Source organism: Leuresthes tenuis, unplaced genomic scaffold (genome assembly GCF_036924035.1).
Source record: "Leuresthes tenuis unplaced genomic scaffold, fLeuTen1.0.hap1 SCAF_12, whole genome shotgun sequence".
In the NCBI taxonomy this organism is placed as follows: domain Eukaryota; kingdom Metazoa; phylum Chordata; class Actinopteri; order Atheriniformes; family Atherinopsidae; genus Leuresthes; species Leuresthes tenuis.
The window spans coordinates 24,918,369-24,942,375 of NW_027325366.1; the positions used below are offsets into that span (position 1 = coordinate 24,918,369).

Genomic DNA, 24,007 nt, shown 5'->3' on the forward strand with positions numbered 1-24,007 from the left:
TTGCTAATTAAAATACTTATTTTTTAGATAATAAATACATTTACTGGCGCTATCACTGTTAGCTACCACTGTTAGCTACCACTGTTAGCTACCCCTTGTATTCAGGTTGTCTTGGCATACTGTTGGTGGTGTGTGCATGTAGCACTGATGCTGTTCCACCTTTGCTCATTCTCCATTCTTTCAGCCAAATATGGCCATGTTAGATTTCAAAATCCAATGGCAATGACCAGAATCCGAACTCAGAGCTTTATAATGGCAGTACACAAAATAATTGGTAATATAACAGTGTTCACAGAGTTGATCATTCACATCCATTTTATGCCAAAAAAACAGGTAGTCGTAATATTACATTACATAGACATTTATGTAGACAATTATATCTTTGTTTTCTAAGTGGACCGTGGCGTCACTGCCAGAAGGGTTCAAACTTGCTGGGCTTTCTGTGTGGGTTTTCTTTGAGTCATCCAGTCTCTTCTCTCAATCATAAGACAAACACAGAATAACACAAAATACTCTAATTACTGTTTATTAACAATCTGTTCACTTAAATACCACAGCCACTGTACATATAGAACCTAATATTGCACCCAAGCCCGAAAGTATTTTTTCTGTTTTTCTTTTGTACTTTTTTGCCCGCTTACAAAATTGAATTTAACTGAATTTATTGTTTTTTCAATATTAATGTTAAAAATGTTAATATAGTAATAAAAATGTAACGATACTAAGTTACCACTGTTGGCCTGACAGACAAAACAAAGGAATTGGCAAATGTTTAAATGTTAAGTGATATCATCAATCTTGTTAGAATCAGGGGTTAGCTAGCGGTGATATGTGCTCATAGGTATGAGTCAGAATAATGCCAGAGGCTGTTCTACTTCTATTACTTGTTTATTGGCAATGACGTGATGCTAACGGGGCACTGAACTCATCAGGGCCACACACACTGACAACAGTCCTATTAACAGCGCAACTGCTTGCAGGAATTCTAAGATTCTTGATGTCACTGATTTACAAAAGAACTTAAGTGCTTGAGTTAGAATGCTGGCAATGTTGACACGAATTTAGTTACAAGAGTGACCACTTACCCTTTTGCTCACCCAGGAAAAAACGGAAAAATGTCAGCAAGAAGAACCCAGAAGAAGTCCATCTTTCTGTCCTCATTATTGGTAAGTGTGCTTTCCCAGCCTCATTGACAATTATTTTGACTTTATTTCCATTATTTCCTGTCCTTTACCTTCCTCAGAAATCTTTTAACACTCTCTCACACTATTATACACCTTATTATCACCTTCCCTTCACTCTTCTCAGTTTTATCTTAATCTTGTCTCCATCTGTTGAATTCCTGCTTCCGCTGTCATTTTGTAATGGCTCTTAGAAACCCAGATTGGTCCATCGGTGTGGATCGTCGCCATAGTTGACTCCACATTTGACACAGCCACATCCAGACTTTTTGTTATTATGTGCCTGGAGCTTGCACAACTCTGCAGCACTTGCACCAATTAATCAGCCATAGAGTGTTGCAGGGATCTTATATCTTTATAATCTGAGATTCCCTGCTTGTTTTAATATTAAAACCTGCTGGCGGTGTTCCTAACAGGCCCCTGCACCTCACTTTTTTTTACCTCCTCTGTCGTCTCTTATTTCAGTTAAACACTGGAGCTCTTATTCAAAAAGCAAGAAAAATCTGGATTAACTCATAAACTATAACCCACAGGATGTGTTGCTCATATCTAGAGATGTGTACTCCATTTTATTGTGCCTGAGTGAATAGTGAATATCTTTCCAAAGCATTATAACGCAGCTGTGTACAGTTGGAATGTCAGGAAGTTATTTTTTTCCAGCTGTGGAAAGATATAAAGATAATTTGACAAGTAAAGTAAATAGCGTTAAACATTGATTGCTTAATTCCCAAATGGACCCTTAAACGTGTTGACACACCAGCAATGAAAAATTGCTGAGGATATTACTTACTTGATTTCAATGGGTCGTCGCTGTCTCCAATATTTAAACAAAGATATACTGGATATATAAGGGCAGGATTAAAATGGAAAGACAAAAAGAGGATGAAACTGCCAGAACTTGACACACTCTTGGCATGAAAATTCAAGATATGTTGGCCAATACTGCGATTTCTTTTTTGCATCTTTTGATTTTATTATACAGTGTTAGTTCCAGCAAACACAAAATGTAGGAAAGAAGAAGCCATTAACTGAAGCAGGCACTGCCGATGGCATGTGCACCCAGGCTTGAACTGGATAGCTAGCAATTTGGGCAGCGAGCTCTATGGTTAGCTGAAAGGCAACCAGAAATGAGGGGTAAAAATGTTGACCAAGACACTTCAGGTGCCACTCAGCTATCAGGTCACATCATACTGCTTTTATTTTTTTGCCATCTAATGGAAGTATTACCTTACTGACAGATTATTACAGACTCTGAAACGTCAAACTCCTGAGAGTCCTATGAGTGATGGTTACTGAACAAAGAGTTCCAAAAACACCCTGAAGTTAACAAGGAACAGAGAACCTTCCCTGAGCTGAAATACCGTAACCTTTCTTCAGTTTGTATCGGCACTATAAATTGCATATAGCCTCAATAAAGCTTGGACTTCTTAGTCGGTCCATTTTTTTTTGTTAATATCAAGAACTGTCGACATCATTGACACAGTGATTTTTTTAAGAAGTCATTACTTTTAACCTATTAACGTATACTTATAGTATCTGGACCAACCACTGTACATAAAAATGGTGACTCTTATGCTGGGGGAGCTCTTAGATTGGAGCAAAAGAAAGACCTTTGCAACAAAGCCCTACAAACCTTGAGGAGCCACAGTTCCTGGGCTGTGGAGATAGAAAAGAGGGGATACTACATTTGAAAAAAACTTACCTTTGTAATTTATTTCACTTTAGTTTGTCTTTGAATCTTTATCCCAAATTACAAAAACATAAGTTCACATTAGGACTCAATATAAGGGCCAATTTAAATGTCCAGTTTTTCAGAAATGGAATGTCATACTCAATGCTTGGTCTGTCATTTGAAAATGAAATTACTTCAGAATAAGCCTCATTCTAGTTGCACAAACAGCTGGTAATATTTTGCCTTGCTTTTAAAGTAGCCCATACTTGACAAACAAATGCTGGAACTGGCCAAGATTCTTGCGGTTTTGCGCATTTTTCACTGCCTGCAGATTTTTCTGCCACTCTTTGAAGGGGAGGGTGAGGTGAGGTGAGGTGTGTTCAGCTGGTTGTAGTATGCAACCTTACCTCTTGATGTCTCAAATCCCACACACAGTTCCTTTGTTTTATTATGTTAAACTGTATTTACACCAACTGTGCTTCAGAACTGTAAACCAAGGGAGTGTTTTGGATCTGGCTAATATCATGAGAACATTATATGGCCAGAGAAGAGTGGGCTCATATGCATAATATATTATTGTTTAAACAGCACTTTGTGTCTTCTGACAGGAGATGATTATGAGGGAGAGGAGAGAAAAGAGGGAGATGGAGAGACTTAGTCATGTACCCATTTATTTTCTGGACTGCAGATGACTGTTAAAAGTTCGTTAGTTTGTTCAGAAAAGGACAAAGTATGCCGGTATTGCTATAAATACCAGCTGCTACTTATTACATTGAGCCACAATAACACAATGCCACCACGCACACACAGCCACATGCTCAGTCACGTTTCCATCACTTCAGGGGACATTACTTTATGTTAAGTTTCTTGACAGTGTACCCTGACTGACCAAAACCACAACTCATCTAAACCTAACATTTCCACAATCTTAAACTACGTGTTTCATCCAGTCTTCATGTGACAATTAAGGATTGCTGTTATGAGGATGTTTTGTCCCTAAAAGGGAGATGTATTCTCACAATGCGACTGTGTAAACACAATGATGTCTCTACAACTTGAGTTACGCAAGAACAAAAACTCTAACACACACACACACACACATGCAAATGCTAGTCTCCTTGGTTTATACCCTTTAAAATAAAGCTGTAGATTAGTGTTTTATTGAACATTTAATGCATCATCCCGTAGAGTTACTTGCCTGTATCTGCTTTTGTTACAGGTCAGTGCCCATCCTGTTCACTTAATGGAAAACTTAAGTATTAAGTATGGCACTAATAAAAATCAAATTAGAAACTAGCATTAAAAATTAATCCTAGCAGGTGTTCAACCCTCAATTGTAGCCTTACTTGGAGCTGTCATTTGCAAAGACAGGAGACTTCTCGCACTCTGCGTCTGTCAGCAGTGTGATTGCATTATTATGATTGTCATTTTTGTTTTCACAAGTGTTGTTTGGCAGTCTTAGATTTGTGTGCCTCTCACTGCCTTGATCAACTGTCTGTCTCTCTGTCCCTCCAGGTGTGTTGCATGTTTGCTAGTGCCGAGTATTCCAGCTGTGGAGAGTATGAGTTCTTCAACCAGACCAGCAATAGCTGCCAGGCATGCCCTCAGTGCCAGCCAGGACAAGAGCCGCATATGGTGAGTACACACATACAAGAAAACCATTAAATTAGGTATTAATCTTGCTCATTACTGTAATTAAGTAGTTTTTTTTATGTTCACGCACAACATCACAACTGTCTTTGGAAAGAAAGTTTTATAAATATGACTATTCAAAACTGATAAAAAGCAGGGGGAATAAGCATCATGAACCCAGTATGTATCAGTTTTTCTCAGACCACCCACAATACAAACACTTGCAAAATCACATAGCTGCACAGTGAAGGGTGCCTTAATTCAGATGAACAATTTCTCTATGGTTTATTGCTCTCATTGAATTCAATGTGAAGGCATGCATTACAGTGACTGACTGGCAGTAGTCACATAGGGATTTAGCATCCGTCAGTCAGTCTGCAGACAGCCAAAGTAAACACAGCACAGGTAATTGCTTCAGTGGGCACCGTAGGGGGCCACACCCTCCTAAGAGAGACAGCTGCATTCAAGTGTGAACACAGTGAATTATAGTTATTTGGGTGCTGAAGTCTTGATTTTTTGAGTATTCCTAATTTCAACTGTTTTAGTTTTATACTCTTGATGTTGAATATGTTGCACAAACTTGCATTCGCTAGGGTCTTTGAACCACACATAAAACACACATAAAATCAAACTTGTTCAAATGATTAGTGAGAGTTGAGCTTCTTTAAAGCTGCATTTGGAAAGCTAAAAAAGTTATGAAGATCAAACACTAGTAACTACATATATGGAGTCGCATCAATAGGCATTCAAGAAAAAATTATTTATCCATTGACTATAAAATTGAAATTTATGAAATGTTATTAAAAAGGCAAAAGCTCAGGGGGACTTGGTTTCCAATATGTATTTTTCAGTAACATAAAATAGTCATGACTCAATAAAATGGAATAAAACATCCTTACAGATTAGTCTAAAGAGGAATTGAACATACAGCTGTATTAGTTAGGTTTTAACAATAAGAGGCTATGTCTGTAGAGCACAGACATTTTTCATGAAGAATGGTGTAACCATGTGTGAGCCACACTGTCTGGAAAAAAAGACACAGACACAGTCTGTAATTCCCATGTTCTCCTATTTCCCTGAGGTTTTCTTGCATGTGGGAGAGTGTGTGTTTTAACATAATCAAGCAATAACCATTAGGTTCCTCCTCACAGAGACTTCAGAAAGCACATGCCCAAACACTCAGACAGATATATCAGTCAAACAAAGTGGTTCTTGTTTGCAGATATCCAGGTCCGTTGACAAGAATGTAAACACATTTAAGGCAGACTTACTTTTCTACTTTACAAACTTTATTGAGAGACAAAAGTGATGGCAAGGTCAGGAGGAGTTAAAAATTAGAAAGTGAAGTTTCAAGTCAGCTCGGATGTTGGTGCTCAGCATTAAGATTATGCTCCCATCTGACCTTTCGGTTTGACATGCATTTTCCTTGGTCTAATTCTGCCAGGGACCCTACTTACAAGTCATCTCCCTCCTCTTCTTTTCCTGCGTTTCTCCTAAAATACGGTCCTTGGCTGTAAACTGTAAAAACAAATGCAACAATTCCAGAAAGGTTTCTGTTCCTTGGGTTTATTCACCTTCCTCCCCCTACACTAAGTAAATCACAAGCATGGTTCAAAAAGGTGAGAAATTTGCTTTGAAAAAGAAGAGGCTTTCAATCACTCTGGAACTGGTTTGAGGCAATGAACAGAAGCAGAGTCACAGTAAGCCTTCATACAAAAGATCCAAGGAGAGCTTTAACCCAGAGTGACATGATCTTGTGGATAGCTTCGTGCACTTTTCTATCAAACAATCACACTGAGACTTGTGGACGTCAAACAGAAGGGTGAAAATATTAGATTTCTTTACGAGCTGGTCTCCTGTAGCCCAAAGCTCAGAGGCACAGGCCGGTTTAATAGACAGATGAAAGCAAGAGGGAAATTAAAGATGAAAGAAGGAGCCAAAAAGAGAGAGAAAGAGTATGTTTTTGTATGGGTGATCATGCGTGTGTTTGTGTGTGGCCTGTTGGGCCTCCCCACTGAGAGGAAGCAGCATGTGGAGAAGATCGATGCAAGAAAACAGAACGATGAGTTGGTCATCTTAAACACTACCAGGCATGGGGGGCTGAATTCATACACACACACACACATATGCAAGTACACACAGTACACACAGAGCACCTCTGTGACCAATCAGAATCCTCTTTTGTCATCTCAGAAGAGCAAAGCCAGATTTTTAGGACATTTCTGGAAACAGATGTGTGTTTTGAAGTGTGTATGTTGGGTGTTTTTGAATTTGTGTGTCCACAGCATAGTACTGAATAATTTTGTTCATCTGAAATGGTCATATAGAATTCCCTGATAATTGATTATTAGTTCGCTACTAAGTTAAGTTTATCACGTCTAAATGAATTTGTGTTTCACAGACTTGTGGTTACGGGGTAAAGGATGAGGACTTTGCCTGTGTGCCATGCCCTCAGGGGAAATACTCAAAAGGAAAGTATGAGATCTGCAGACGCCATAAAGACTGTGATGCCCTCTACAAAGCTGCTGTTCGTGTAGCAGGAACTCCAGAGAGCGATGCGGAGTGTGGACCCTGTCTGCCAGGGTAAAGCACACAAACACACAAATGGCTGGGAAAAGCCATTAACCACACCGAACTGAGCATCCATATATTTATAGTATTATGAGGAGAAAGAATGGGAACAGAAGCAGCTCTTGGGTTCAGTGTTTTGAAGGTGTCATTAAGAGAAAAAAAGTTTTTGTTGGACCATCTATACACACAAACTGTGTGTAAACAGCACCTAATTTACTTAAGTGGTTCATTCCACAGTCAGCTTCTGGACTGCACCCAGTGCTGCCCTTTAGATGCTGCACTCTACAAATGAAAAGGAGCTCATGTTTGCAGTTCAATGAAGAGATTCTACTGCTATCTAGAATATTTAATTTGGCCAACTCCACTGTAAAATAATATTTCTGTTACTGTGAACAGTTGGATATTACTACCTATTCCCATGCTTTATGGTTAAAATGTAACAAAAAAGAAAAAGGTGCGTGAAGCTAACTCCAGCCATCCTGCATCAATCATTACTTAGTAACACTCCATTTGGCAAGCACCACTACTTGTAAACACTTTTTGCATCCAGCTAAACTTTCAGTTCTTGATTTCCTGATTTTTTGCCCATTCCTGCAAAAGTTTTCTACTTCTTTGAGATTCTTGGACGTCCTTGTTTGCTCTGCTCTTTTGAAGTCTGATGATGTTTAGGTTAGTGGACTGTGAGGGTCATGGCAAGATGTTTAACTTAAACCTCTTGTGTAAATTCATTGCGATTCTGAGGTGCGTTTAAGATCATTATTTTGCCATCATGTTCTCATCTGGAGCTTTTTTACAGAAAGTGTGATGTTTGAATATAGTATTTTCTGTTATCTAATGGAATCCTTTGTTCCATCTCTCAGTGAAATGCTCCCATGCAACTGTCTGCATCACCAACCCAAAGCATGATTTATCTACTTCTGTGCTTAACAGCTGGAGAGATGTTTTTCCATCAAACTCAGCACTCTTTCTCAAAACATACACCTACTTATGTTTTCCAAATTCAAATGTCTCTTTGCTAACTTTGATGTTGTGTTTTGCAGATGCAGGAAAAGGTTTTAATGTGATTACTTTTTCATGGCAGTTACTTTTGTGCAAGTGTGGCAGCACTGTAGAACATTGCAAACACCACTACATATACTTGTGAATCTTGCCGACCACATTTTTGCAATGAAAAAGTGACTTTTTTTTCTTTTTCAAATGGTCTTCTTCGTCTCTCTGACTTAAACATGATTAATCCAGTCTAAGTTATATTTAATTTACTTTTTAATGGAATAGTTAACTTGCTTGTAGACATATTTTATACATTGTCCTTCTTATCTTTGCTGTCCTTCATAATTTTGTTTTATCTTTTCTGACACTGGTAGATCAGTGGAATTTTGCAAAACCCTAGTCACGAATCACCTAGGTGAGCAGTCACAAGAACAATAAAGAGATGGTCCCACTCATAAACAAAATTGCTCCTTGGAACACAATGAGAAAAAAAGAGCACCTTTTAAAGCACTGTGATATTAGCTTGTGTTCTCTAAAACTAGAGATTGAATAAGCATCAGATTAGATAACCAAATGAAGTGTTCCGATTACATGTTTGACAAAAAGTTATGCGCAGAATGCGCTCTGACCTGTACACCAACAACACCAAATTCATGAGAGGTTATGGCTTCTGCTTCAATACAGAATCTTCCAAAACCTCCCCACAGGACTACAATTACAAGATGCTTGAATAATGAGTTTCCAATTTGAGGAAGAGGCCATAGCACGCCCATTTTGCATATTTCCATTTTTATTATACCCGGCAGGTATACATTTTAGTAGAGAACCCTCCTTCCCTAAATTTAATGTTATTGCTGATCAGCAGGTGTGAGTAATGTAGAATGAGTGTCTTCTCATGTCAGCATCCAGGATGTTATTCTGCTGCCTAGTTATTTGGCTCTGAGACTTTCACAGATGTCTCCCACACACAAATTTGATTTGTGTGATTCTAACATTTGAGTTTGGTCACGCCTGTTTCTCTGCATTGTAAATGCTCACCTGTATGTGTGGATGCTGTGCGCTCCAACAAACAGAGTTCATACATATTTGCTGCAGAAGATAATGGGCCTGAACAGTCAGTCAGGTATACTGACTTTAGCTTCATTGCATTGTTATTGTAGGTCTGTATTTTCATTATAGTAGATTAACTCTGTTTAAAAGTAAATGATAGTGACCTACAGTACTCAGATTTTCCTCTTATGCCCTCAAGCCTTAATGAATCAATGCTGTTCAGCTATTTGCAGCCTTGGCACCTTATGAACTCCACCTTCCTTTCCTCCTACATACACTTCATGACTAAGGGCGATATCTATACCAAGCCATGTTTAGTGCCTTAAGGGCATCAATTATGCACATTTCTTCAAGTCAAGTCAAACTTTTCACCTCAGCTGCTTCCCCATACTTAAGCACTGTGTAAGTACAGAGTGTAGGGAGGTCACATACTACACATCTGCTGACAATACTTACTTGCTGGTGTTGAAAATGTTTTCATTAAAAAAATCTTTTTTGGTTGTGTTGAACCAATGTCTCTATTCTGAACCTTTGTATATCGCAGAGTAAAACATTGTGATGGCCACATGATGAAAGCAATGTCAAACACAAGCTTAATCTCATTCAGTTTACCTGCATTACAAATTGCTGGTTTAAACTTAAGCATTTTTTATATATAACAGGTATTATATGCTGAAGAACCGACCCAGAAACCTGTATGGGATGGTTTGCCACTCCTGCCAGAATGCACCCAGCAACACCAAAGAATGTAAGACCATTTTTTTCTCGCTTTCCATCTATTTGCTTTCTTGCATACCCATTTCCCAAACACCATCTTCATTCTCTCTTTTCAGCTCTGTCCATACAAAGACCTAGTTTCCTTAGATTAAAAGCAAATGAATGAGAATATTTTGTATCTAAATTAAAGGAAATAACAGCGGACAGGCTATGCAAAAGCAGATGTTGAAAGCCTGGATTTAGTTTGAGGAAACAGTTAGAGGTCAGAGGTTGTGTTGAGTTCTTCAAACTCTCTGGGCACTGTCTTCCCCTAAATGTGGGCCTCACTGATGTTCACAAAGAAGAAAAACTGACATTCTCTTTTTGTATCATTGCTTTTCTAGCTCCAGTCTGTTTAGCTGCTCATCAATAACATTGTTGCCCCACTGATCATTGTATGTACCTGAAACAGTCTTTCTGCACATGGATATGTTTGCGCAAATAAATACAGTGCCAAATGTTGGTGCAGGTGTTAATAGACATTGCAGTCTAACTGACTTTTATATAACAGTCTGTAAACACTCTGAGAATGAACCAGAACCAATGCTTCAATTTACAGTTCTCATTCTGCAGTGACAGTGACAATATTTTTTTTAGTTTATATTCACATTTCAGAGTGATGATACGCCAATATTGCAGCCATATTATACATTATGGAAGGACGTATTACGCTTTATCAATCCAATCTTCTAGTTTTTTCCCCCTCAAACTCAAAGTCACCACAGTGTCTCATATTTAGGCACATTGCATACTTAAACTTACTCAAACTGTACTTTTTCCTGTCACAATTCACATGTTGTGCATTCAGAGAAAAGCCATCAGACAAACTGTAGGTCTGAGGGAAAAAAACTATGTTATCAAGCAGTTTAATTTGAAAAAAAAATCAGTTTGAAAATTATCTTCTGATGTAATTTCAAAATTTTAGAAATTAAGTTGCAAATATGGATATGCCTAGTGAGGGGCAGATGCTGAAACATCTGAAAAAAGATATATATAATATTATCACTCCTGTTAGTTGCAATAAACACTTTAATAAATGTAATCTAATGTAGTTCTAGTTTCCCATTGTGCTCTCTGTGTGGATATATCAAAAAGTGACAGCAGCATTATTCTAAAAATGAGGGAGCATCATTGGGATCTGAATAGCTTTTCCAACCCCCACCACTTGACATTGCTAGGCGAACGATATTTATGGGCCCATAATTGCTCAAAGTACCCTCTGAGTATAACTGAAGAGCTCGGAAACAAATGTTATTGGTATTGTGTCATATTTAATGAGTGTGTTTTGAAAGATGAAAACCTCCAAAAGCCGTCTGGGCTTGGCAAGACTAAGGCGAGAACTAGAAACAACAGATTTTTATTAGTCTGTGTGTGTGCGCGTGTGTTTATTAACTATTCTTTGAATAAGGAGGAAATGAAAGTGATTGTGTAATTTAACACACATGCACACTCTCACACACACACACACACACACAAATGAATGATTATGAGTGATTTTTAGTTAAAAAACTTGTTGTTATTATGTTGGAAGTGGGATTTTATTTCTCTGATAATTGATATCAGAATTAATTGTCCTTATTCTAATCATATCACTGATGACAAAGTCTCACACAAAATATATATTTAAAAAAGAAACAAATCCAGCTCCATGTAGGTCTTTAAATTGCTCTAAGTCTGACACCTGGTCTGAGACCAGGGGCCTAATGCCCCTGACAAAAACATGCCTACGTTTTCCTTAACAAGGTGTGACATGTTTTCCATCACATGAAAAAGTCACAAATATGATATTGCACTATTACATGTTCCAAAACATTTACAAGGGAATAGATTGAAGGTGGACTACGCAGTTAAACCACTGAAAGGAATCAAGTTTGAGTCCCAATATTGTCTAACAACTTTTTACTTTTCTAATTTTCTGTCCCTGGGATTAGGGATAAAAGTACAGGGTTAGACCTAATTATTGACAGATACGCTTAAAGGTTTGCATCACATCACCTGAATGCTTCCCTTTTCGAAACATGCCATGAAAAACTTCACTGTCTCACAATTTCTAGGCCTTTATTGTGACATGACTGTGTTTTGAGTACATAGATAAACATACCTATTACATGTTTTCTTGTGAGATTGGGTTTATATTGAATGTTTAAGAATGACTTTTTCTGCTGTTAGTGCGACACAAAGCTGATCAATAGCTTAGTCTTAAGTTAATTAGATGGATTAAAAAAAAGATTTTACCTATTCACGCTTTGACACTCATTTAAGCTGTTTTAGCTTGCAGAAACAGAACAGAAATCCTCTAAACATGAACTTTGAAGTAATGTTTCACAACACTATCTCAAATAAAGGAGCTGAAAGCTGGGAGCTCGACTTGCTCAGGATGAAGGCAGGCTGACACTTGCCATGTAATCTGTAAATTACCTTGGCTCCGGCCTCACTCTCTGTGTGTGATAATTAAAACTTTGGCGGGTATGAGAAAGACAGATGATTAGCATGTTTGTGCTTGCGCTATGCTACCGCTTGGCAGGCTGTGATATGAACCAGTAGGCATCGCTTTGTTTTTAACTGTGTCTTCCTTTTATTTTTTTATATTTACTAGCAGTTCTCTGAAATTCAGTTTAAGATTTCAATAGATGTCAACACAGATTGTAGACTCATGACAATTACCCATCACGGAAAGTTATGTTTTCATGCATGCAAACAGGTAACACAACTCCCACCTTAAACTTCACCTGTACACTCTGATCTGTTCTTCTCTTTCTTTTAGTTTGTTTGGACCAGACCATCCACATTTGCCCTGCAGTTATTATTTTTCAGGGTGTTCTCAGCCTGCAAGACAAGTTTAAGAGATTAAACCACAAGTTGCTAGACAGAATTCCAGTTCAGGCTCATGTCCTAATTCAGAGAAGTGTAAACACATACCCCGAGTTGAAGTCTGCAGCCACAGGGTGCTGGTGTGTGTGTGTGTGAGTGTGTGTGTGTGTACTTGATGACACGAGGCCCTGAGACCACGGAAAGCAGCATGGCACATGCCAAAGAGATCCACAGTATATCAACTCGCTGAAATGAAAGACTGATTAAAAGAGCTGATTTATGAGCTGCCACAAGTTTACAGCTCCATTAGGAAAGAGGAAAAAAGAGTTGATGAATAATCCAGAGGGGGAAACATAGAGGGGGAGGAAGGGGGGAGGACTGGAAGCAATAGATAAACAACAGAGAGAAATGTGGACAGAACTGCTGCTTTGTATCCACACTGTCCAATAAAACAGCTTGTTTATTGTTGCTGTAGATGGTCAAAGAGAAATCAAATTTAAATGCTGTCAGTGCTAATTTGCAAAATGATGTTTTTGTTTGCAAAATGATGTTAATAAGAGAGAAACTTCAATAAATTGTAAGGCCAAATTGTAAGGCCAAAATATGAATATCTGTGTCCATTTGTGTTTTACAGGCATGCAAACGAGCAAGCCAGATGGAAAACCTCCGATTGACGCTGGCAGCACAACAGTCTTTCCTCATCCAAATAAAGGTATAAACAAAAACACAATCAGACAAGTTGTGTCTGTCTCCATCCACCACCATCCTGTCTTCCTAGTTGTTTCCCCACACCGACACTTGCTTTTTTTACACCATGGCCTCCATTTTTCAGATTCCTCAGGACAGGGTCACCTGGCAACAGCTCTCATTATCGCCATGTCAACCATTTTCATCATGGCCATCGCAATCGTTCTCATCATCATGTTTTACATCCTGAAGGCCAAACCGAGTGGTCAGGGTGAGGCATTTACAAAAACACACATAAACATTTGCACATTCAAGGTTGCTGTTTGTGCTTAATGAAGATCTGTGTGTGTACGTGTGTGTGCAGCATGTTGCTCTGGACAAGTCGTGAAAGCAGTAGAGGCTCAGACCATCAAACAGGAGGACAAGAAAGACGTCCCTGGTGAGACAGGATACACACACAAAGACACTCAGGAATTATTCTGTTTTGATTGTCATTACTGTTTCTCTACTCTTAGTAATTGGAGTCTTTAGTAATAATAACAATAAAAAAGTGATTTTGTCTACATTTACACTTGTATTGTGGTTAAAAACCTCATCCTGACTGTGATTATACTTTGTCATGTTTACATGAAACACAAGTAATCTTAGTAAATGCTTGTATACGTGATTCCAACTTTATCCATATGTCACATGCATGCGTGCAGGCCAACTTCAGGCCAACTTCTGACTTTGTATACATACCAGCGATATTCTGGTTTCACAAAACCTGGATAAGAGATTTATCCAGGTCAAGGAAGACATAATCTGCCATTTTGCACAAGGTACCACTCTTTCCTGACATCTTAATGAAGTGTCTGTGGGTCAAAACAACGCAAGAAGACAGAACGTCAGCTCTTTTTTCACATTGTCCTGTTTTTGGAGTGTCAAGTGAGCCACTCAGCTCCACTCCTCCCCTCTATCTTTTTTTAGACACTATTCTGTTAGGAGTCATGTATTGAACTGATCCATTTAGTCAAAACAATATGCTGCAGAATACGATAGGCAATCACCAGGTTTATATTCCATTCAAAGCTATCAGAATATATTGTAATTCTTCTGCCAGACATTGGCTTCATAAACCCATGGGCTTCACAGTCACTCCATACCTCTGTGTGTTAAGAGGCTAACATTAAGAACAGTTACTTATATGGCCTTCTTTTCCCCGTAGTTAACAGGTTCATTTCAATAATGGCTGAACTGCTGCGGATGCATTCACTGAAAAAAGTCAAATCAACTTCTTACTTTCAACTGGGAAAAAAAATTCAACAATGTCTGTTAGAAGTTAGATTCATAGTCAAGACTTTACTAAACACTAAATAAAGCAATAGTACTACTGATTAAAATCTGTTGTTATTATCAAAGCAAAAAAACCCAAAAAACTTGACCTCTCCCCTAAGCTAGAGTGAAAGTAGCAAAATTTGAATTTGAAAATGGCCGAAGACAGACTCTGAACTGCTCACTGAATGAGATAGTTTGAAATGTAGGGAGTCCTAAATAAAATGACAGAGTTGTGGTTTTTTTTTTTAAATAACATAACAAATAGTAAAAAGACCGACAAAGCTAAACGACAACTATATTTACTTTATTTCCAGATTTAGCTTTGACACCTAAATCACTCAGAAAGTTTTAGTGTGTGTAACAAAAGCTGAAGACACCCACTACTTATTAACAGCATATATAATCTTCAAAATCCTTTCCATCCTTTATTCAGGTAACTTAATGACTATTTTGTATTTTTCGTATTTTTTATTTTTTGTGTCCAGCCACATTGTTGTACGTCCACAATCCAAAGCTTTCCTGTTGTGCTTTTGGCTCAGCTGACAGTCGTTTTTATTTTTTTATTTTACTAATCACATTTTTTTGCAGCCACTCCACAGTATTAAAGAAAATAGTTTGGCAAAGATATTTATTTTCTGCCACTGCAATTATGGGACAAATGTTAAGGTCTGCCCTACAACCAATGCAATGCTGATCAAGTCTATAATAAAACAAACCATATCGCCTCATCTAATTTGACTGAACCATGTCGAAATGTTAACATAGTGTTGGGTCTAGGTGTCATTCTAGCATTCTATGTGCACATTAGTGATTTGGAACTTAATGTATGCAAATGCATGTGCGTGCTTGTGCACTTTCTTTGTATGTGTGTGTGTGGGCTGACAGACATGTAGAGTGATGAGTGTACCGTGGTGGAATGTGAAGTTTCCAAAGCTAAAGCCATACGTAGCTTTAGGCGCCATTTCTTCTGCCGTTGATGCTCTGTTCAATTTTACTTCCAGACTGACTGACTAAACGCTTACATGTGGTGTAAATGAGAACACACACATACACATGCTAATTACTGTGGCTGTAGCCACAGAAACATTAAGACTTAATGATGCTATAGCTGAAAAAAAGATGATGGAGAGGTTATACTATTATTAGGACTAAATGTATGCATTGTTTGTCAAAGTTAAAGTTATCATAAATGGCTGCATGAGGGTGTGTGTGTGTGTGTGTGTGAATGCACTTTGGCTGACTGGTGTGTGGGAGAACAGCCCATTGCTTGGAGCTCTACCGGAGCTAGCTGTCACTCATGGAGACACTGACTTAATAAGGCTGTAAGATGAAAGACACTGGCGCTTCAACCCAAACTAACACATGCACAAACAGCATTTGCTCCTCTTAGGTATTCACTCATTAGGCTGTCTATTCCTATCAAGAACCAAGATGAGTGTAAATTAAAAAAAATACTCATGGTAATCATTTTATACATCATTCCAACTGCAGTTCCTCTAAAAAGTTGTAGCCTCAGATATCTGTTCTTTTTTGCGTGCACTCACCCATGTCAATACTGATTCATAACCAGAGATGTAATGTAGTCTCACATGGTGACAAAAATCTGGAACAATTCTGAATTTACTTGACAGCTGTAATTTAGAATTGATGATTTTTAGCACTCAAAAGAGCTGTGACTTTTGGTTTGTGTTCGGTGGATGATTTGCTCCAAATGACAAATATACATTCACCAATGAATAAAGCAATAGTTTGTAGAACATACCCTTTAATCCTGGGTGTTTTTGGTTTCACAGACAATGTGGTGATCTTCTCAGAAAAAGACGAGTACGACAAGCTGAAAGCTACTCCTCAGAAGACAGTGAAAAGGTGAGGGACAACTTTCTCTGCTCCACTCCTGTCTAAGTGATGAAAGAAAGAAATTGGATTAAAGAAACTCCTGTTAAAAATCCAAGCAACATAAAGTTCTAATTGGCAAAAAATTAATACACCATGTAAAAAGAAGTGGCAGTTTTCTTAGAGTACTTCCCTGTATGGTTCTGTGTAACAAACAATTAGACATGGCAGATCAGGTGTGAGCACTTTTGTACTTTGATGCAGGTTTTGTGACCACTTTGCCCCACTGGTAACACTACAGTCCTCAGGCACGACAAACAAATTTTTCTTTCTTTGTCCATGCTCTTTTTCTCCTCAATCATTCATAAAAATCAGCCCGGGAGTTTTTGTATAATCAAACAGATAACAGATTGGCTGGACAGCCAATGTATGTTTAATACTCTTGTTTAAAAATTGCTAACACTTTCACTATCTATCAATCTAATCAATAACTTCCAGTAATTAATCATGTTGATTGTTTACGGACATTTTAGAAAGAAATATTTATTAAAAAAGAAATCAAATTCTCCTTCTAGGCTACTTTCCAGGAGTCCAATGTTTCTTTCAATGACATGACAAAAGTAAAAACAATCAATTCTCACATTTGCAAAGCCAGAAAATTAAAATCAGTATGGTTTAAAGGGGGGCTGAAATGATTATTTGACCATCAAAATGTGACTGTCACATAAAATGAGTTAATTTTTCAATGAAGATTCGTCAGATTGCACCTAACTCTTGCTTTTCAAACACAAGTTATTTTTGTCTAGCAGACCTGCAACATTAAATAGAATGAAAAATCTGAATTCGGAATGGTATGTGTACATTTGTATTTGAGGGCAGTGTGACAGAGAATCCAAAAAGCAAAATATTGCAAAATAAATATGTGAAAAAAAAAGTCACCACAGAACATGCCAATGCGATAGTTTTAAAAAAAAAAAAAAAGGTGTTTTTTTTTTTTTTAATGTACCTATATATACATGCATTATGTGTTGCATTCATACATAATGTGTGTGGTTAAACAAGATACTTTTTTTTTTTTTTAAATGAAGCAGATCGCTCATTATGTGGCTTTGGAGCAGGCAGGGGTGGTTTTGGAAGGGGTGTGAGGTAATGTAGCATTTATGAGCCCTGGAGACTAAAAACAGTGAGAGACAGACAGTGGGGGTAGTTCTCAGGGTGGATAGGGGTATTTATTCCAAGCTTGACATGAATTTACCACCAGGTGAAAGCATGCCCTAGCAGACAACAAAAGAACTATGGTTTTCTCACCTTCCTCTCTGCATACAGCTCATCCCTCGTGTGAAGACAATGCAGCTTTATAGGCAGTGGTGGACGTGCAGAGGCACCGAGTTTGCAGTGACCCACCATACTCAAATGTTAGATTGATTTTTAAATAGAAGTGTAAATAGAAGAATGGATGAGACACATGTACACATATGCACACACATGCAAAGACACACTCCTTAGCATCAGTGGCAGTAATTAGTGTGGTAAAGCAGCATGCCAGAGGATGTGCTAACTCACTGCATTTGCTGCCAGAGTGGGTGTTAGATGTCTGAGAAACAATGCAATTTTGTGTGTGTGTGTGTGTGTGTGTGTGAGGGTGTGTGCGTGTGTGTGTGTGGGGGGTTTGTGTGTATGTGTGTGTGTTTGGGAAAAGAGTGTGGGACATTGAAACAATGCTATTCTGTGTGCATCTTTGTCAACAAGGTGCTTTTTCCGAGAAAATCCAGAGAAGGCAGAAAGAGGGAACGGATGTGTGATAGAATTATATTATGTATCATGTTGTAAATCTTGGGTTTGTTCCAGTCAAAAAACAGGACAAAAAACCAGCAATCTTCTCCAGTTCATTTGTCCAACATTCTGTTTAGTTTGCAAAAACATAAGTAATTCTGTGTATGTTATATCTTACCATTTACATAAGTAGTGTACTAGAATTAGAACAGATGCAGCAGAGTTATATTGATTACTGGAGTAATTGACTCTGTTTACTACAGTCAGAACATATTAATAGATATGTGTGCATACAAAGCTTCAAAGTGAGAGGAAAGTAACACTGACAGTTAAAACCCATTTGATTATATTAAAACACACCCCTGATATTATTCTCACCATTCTCTGGCTTGATATCGTTTGCAGATAGTTATCAGGTCTCTAGAGAAGATATAAAGTTGCAGTCTGTAGCTTACCATAGAGCCTAAGATTTGGAAAACAGACAGGCTTTGTCCAAAGAACATAAAAATCAACCAAGGAGGACCACTTAAATGCACACAAGTTATTGCGCCCAGGAATTAATTAGTCTGGGTACTTGACCTCCTAAAACCATAGATCTATATACTTCTGTTTCTGTACATTTCTAATAAACATGGCATAATGTGTTTAGAAGTGCTGTAAAGGTGCTGGCAGGCTACTAAATTGCAGACTGGAGCCTTATTTTTATTGAGCTGATCATCAGCTTCCTTGGCAAGAGAACTAATGAATGCAAAGTATACAATGTACTATAGTGTTGATGGTAGAGGATGAAATATATATGTATAGTCTACCAATACTAACACCAGTGACTTGGTATATGCAGTGAAAACGATGCATCTTCAGAGAATGAGCAGCTACTGAGTCGCAGCATTGACAGTGATGAGGAACCCACATCAGATAAACAGGGATCGGCAGAGACAACCAACCCCAACCCCAACCTGTGCCTTGTCAACCTGGGCAACAAACCCAACCTCTGTCTGCTGTCCCTGGGACTCCGTGCCTGCAATGGCACCCCCACCGCTGCGGCCAACCAGGCTAATAACATTCCAAGTCCCAACCACATCAGCAATGTCAACCACATCACCAGCAGCAACCACATTAGCAATGTGAATGCTATCAATAACAACAATAAAACTCCTGGGGTAAGACGATGGACCTTTTAAAGATTGTACTGAAGTTAAGATATTATTGGATTGTGAACAGATCCTGAATTAATGGTGGTCTAAAAATCTCAAAACGTTATTTTTTCCATTTCTTTTCGTCTTTTTGTAAACCATACAGATGCTACAGAGTCGAAGGAAGAATATATTAGATCTGTATGCCAGAGCCTGCAATGTTACAGAAGGTAAGTCTGTCAAACTGAGGAAAATATCCTCTCTTTACTTGAAACAAACCCGTCCAATTCTTGAATTCCGATCCTCTCTCCAGGTCTGAGCCCCACAGAGCTTCCCTTCGACTGCCTGGAGAAGGCTAGTCGCATGCTGAGCTCTTCCTACAGCAGCGAGGCAGCAGTGGTCAAGACATGGAGGCACCTGGCAGAGAGTTTCGGGCTGAAGCGTGATGAAATCGGTGGCATGAGCGACGGCCTTCAGCTCTTTGAGAGAGTGAGCACAGCGGGCTACAGCATCCCTGACCTCCTTACTCGCCTGGTGCAGATCGAGAGGCTGGATGCTGTGGAGTCACTCTGTGCAGATGTATTGGGAAACAGTGAGGTGGCAGCAATGGCTGGACGGCAAAGTATCAACAGTTTTCACAGCCAGTTAGTTTGTCCGTCCCCATGCACATCTCCATCCCAGCGCTGTGCCAGTGTTTAAAGATTTTGTGAAGCAGTGACGTCAGAGACTTGGAGGTCTTGCGGTACACGAGTATGTGAAGACTGATTCTGCTCTGACAAGAAGGACAGCATACATACAGTGTAAACATTACCCAATCACATGAAGAATGTCAGTGGGCTCCCTGTCCACAATAGTTTTCCTGACAAGAAGTTAACAGTCCAAAAGAGTTTTAAATGTCTTTGAAAAAAAACTTTTTAAGTGCTACAAAGCTTGAGAAATGGTCAAAAATCCAAAGCCTCAGATTCAAATTATTTCCTAGTTTCCTGTCAGCTAGGTTCTCCTCTGCAAGAATAATCAGAATTTGTTTTCTATTTTACCAGCACGTTGTCTTCTCAAAATGCTGCTGAATTTTATGAAAATAGAATAGCTGGAAGGCCTGTGCGCTGGACGCAACACAATGGCAATCTTTTCTAAAGTTATATGAAATTAGATATTAAATTGCTCAAAAGGATGCTGTAGTGTGCTGGCAAGCAACTACACTGCAGCAGTTAAAATTAATTTCCTTCAAAACGGAGAACTGAGGATGCCCCTCTAGGCTCAATCTCAGTTCCCTCACTTGGCTGTACTCCAGCCCTTGTGATTCCATTTCAAATAGCTTGTACCCAGCTGAAGACACTCCAGAACAAGAGTAAGGCCAAAGGCGAAGGGTGTTGGGATTGGCCTTGTTTTGTACTCTCATTGAACCTTTGGGTTGGGACCAAAACCTTACAGTGCATCCTGCAGTTGATGTAATCAGATGTTTTTGTCAGTATAAAGAAAGCGACCTGGTTTGACTGCATCATTAGTTAAGATTCACAACTGCTTCTTTAACAGTGCTGCCATCACTCAAAGAGAAAGCAGATATCAGCACCCTCCTTAGAATGCAATCATTGTGGCCAGCTGGAAATACTGAAACATCATCCAGCTCTGCTGGTAAACTTATTCTCAAACTTTTGGCATTTGGTCATGCTCCCGTGTCTCTTGCTGAATCTACATAACACCATAAAACACGTGCAAAGAGACGAGTACACATTTTGATAACACAAGTTTTATTTATCATTAACATACTATATGTGTTGAAAGTATAAAAAGACGATGATAAACAGTTCAACCAGCCATCTCACTAAACACAATTTAGGTGGTGTATTTAGTGTTGGAGCATTGATTCTATATGCTGGATAGGCACTGTGCTCTACCTATGCTCTGCCTGAAACCACATGTCCAAAATCCAACGTCTACAACTTTAACACACAGATTCACACACTCTTCTACTGCAGCTACTTCCTAAGCAGTGACCCAGCCTGGACCCAACCCTATAGCTGCCTTTTATTCCCCTTTTACCCCAATCCTGCGGTCTAGTGCTGCCGCCAGCCCTAATTATTTGGCGTGTGGCTCCCCATGCCCCTAATAGGCTGAAGTGTTGCGGTTTACAGAGCGGGTGCAAAGTGCCTGTGATTTCCAGCACCTAATTAAGCATTTAGGGCTACTTAACTGCTCGAAGCCCAGTGGAAAAGCTATAAAAAAAACTCACGTTAAAAAGAGTAATGTCAGGACAGATGAATTACTTACTACCCCCAGGGCTGCTGCACTGTAAACGGTGAAAGAGTGCTGCCGGAGTTAGTGCTACAGTTGTTCTACCCTGTCTGCTCTTATTCAGCTTTTGTGGTTGGCTCAGTCATGCTCAGACAGGATTTAGTCCCTCCACCACCACCACCCTTCCCCATGGGACCAATTGACTAAACAAGAACAATATGCAGTTGTGTGAGTTCTGAAAGGCAGCTGTAGCCGGTTAGGTGTTGTATACATGGTTCAAAAACCATACCTCTGATAAGTAAGTATCAGACTAACCATAGAGGAGCTTCATATCAATGTTCATTTTAACTTCATCAATAGTGATGAGGTTCACAGCTAATAAGCTTGAGATCAAGTTTTCTACTTTTTGTTACAGTTTTAAGTCAAAAGAGGTGTGCACCGAAGATTTGGGAAGAGGACTGATTTTAATCTGATATTATCTGCATAATGACCCATGCCTGCTTTGCAGAGAAGTTTTTCTTTCTTAATGCTTTTTGTTCATATCTCTCATTGCAATCTGGGGCTGGACTCCAGCACTTTAAATTAATGAATGCGCGTGTATGTCAACTACATATCTATATATAGATTTTTTTTGTCTTTGATCTCAAGCTCCAATTTAAATATATACTGCCCTCTCAGAAACAGGTTGTCAACAAAACCATATTTTTGTTTTGTTTGTTTGATTAAAAAAATGTATGATAACATTAGCTGAGAGAATTTAAATGAAACAGCTATTTTCAGACTTGTGAAAAATGGTCTGACATATATTATGCTGATATGATAATATACAGAAGCCAAACATGAATTACTTACCTCAATAGTGCACACAATACAGTATAGAACAAGTAGAAACACTCAAACTCTTCACCAAAGTGTAACTGTATATATAAGTTATTATTGTACATAAAATATACCTAATAAAGATGTATGGTGGAAATATCATTGCATGCGACTGTAAAATCTTTTCAGTTACGTTATACATCTTGGCTTTTGTGCACTGAGGGGATGTTTTGTATGAAGCATTATTCTGATTAGAGCTAACTTAGTGCGTAAGTGTTCAGTTAAGAAGAATTAACAAAAGACTTGAACAGAGTCTGTTAGCAGCCATTATACTGATCAAGTCTTAATATTAAAAGGGTGTAGAACACAGTTGTCCATTGCTGATGTTTGACAGCCATTACTGTTGACACTGACGGGGTTGGTTAGTGGCCTATGGATATCAGATGAAAAATCCTTACTCATTTAATGAAAGGTCGTTAAATGTGATGTACTAAATGGATGTCAAATTAAAGATGATTTTTCTTGGAAAAAGGCTGTAGGACAAGATTAGAAGACCAGATTTAATTTGGTAATCCCAAATGCCCTTTTAGTAAATCATAAAGCCAAATCATCTCTTATGCGAGATAATAACTATTACAACAACTGTTACAATTAAATAAGCATTACATGTATGGAGTATTTGTGTCTTTCTCCAACACAAAATCAATCCCAACCAAAATAAAAATCACTTTTAGACAACAATTAATAAAACCCACTGCACCCACTGAACTTGATAACAAAGACATACAGTATTCCTCATCAGCTCCTGCGGTGGCACCTCTCTGTCATCCAGCTTTCACTCTGTGTGGGCGTGAAGCTTTGCCAGATTTCCAAAGGCTGAAGCTGAAGGATGAGTGTGTATGTAATGGCTGGGGATCTTAAGGCTGCTTCAGAAAAGGTCGGTCTGGCAGTGGACATAGTGATGCTGTTGTGAAGCTTCAGGGCAGCAGGAGGTCCGCCCTTATCATATTTCAAACGCTCAAAATGGCCCACAATAAGTTCTTCTCACTTGAAAAGCCTCTTAGTCCCTCCACACACACACACATTAAGTAGGTACAGAAATGTCCTCAGGGTCTGTTCTTGCATCTTAAGAATTTGGCGTGGGTTTCTTTTATAAGAAAAAGATGAAGCCACCGACTTTCTCTTCAGGGCAAGGAGTGCCAAACAGGTGAAAAATTAATCTTCTGCCAGTTAGCAACACCTTTACCCCCAACACCTACATGCACACACTTATCCTTGGCAGTTATGCAGACACATCAAACAGCAGACTGCATGCAATGTCCAGACCTTAATCAGGTGTATTTTCTATTTCTTTTTTGGGGGGATAAGAACCTCACTGTCTTGAGTGCAAGATTAATTGGGTTTAAGATCTCCAAAATAGTTTCACCCATCATAACCGCATCACATTTGTGTAACTACTGTATTAAAGTTGATATCTTTTGAAATACGGTCCAACTTATTTTTACCCTCACCCCCCAAAATAAGTGTGTCTTTGTACCCTTTTAAGTTAT

The 24,007-nt window shown here is 38.7% G+C and overlaps 1 protein-coding gene across 1 annotated transcript; it reads left to right on the forward strand.

The window, feature by feature from the left end:
- Nucleotides 1-1,108: 1,108 nt before the first annotated feature.
- edar (ectodysplasin A receptor) lies at nucleotides 1,109-22,619 on the forward strand. Its single transcript, XM_072397242.1, has 11 exons — nucleotides 1,109-1,166; nucleotides 4,369-4,488; nucleotides 6,887-7,068; nucleotides 9,759-9,844; nucleotides 13,298-13,375; nucleotides 13,496-13,621; nucleotides 13,715-13,789; nucleotides 16,461-16,533; nucleotides 19,115-19,433; nucleotides 19,573-19,636; nucleotides 19,720-22,619. The coding sequence occupies exons 1-11, from the start codon at nucleotides 1,116-1,118 to the stop codon at nucleotides 20,103-20,105; spliced, it is 1,560 nt and encodes a 519-aa protein (XP_072253343.1). The 5' UTR covers nucleotides 1,109-1,115; the 3' UTR covers nucleotides 20,106-22,619.
- The last annotated feature ends 1,388 nt before the right edge of the window (nucleotides 22,620-24,007 follow it).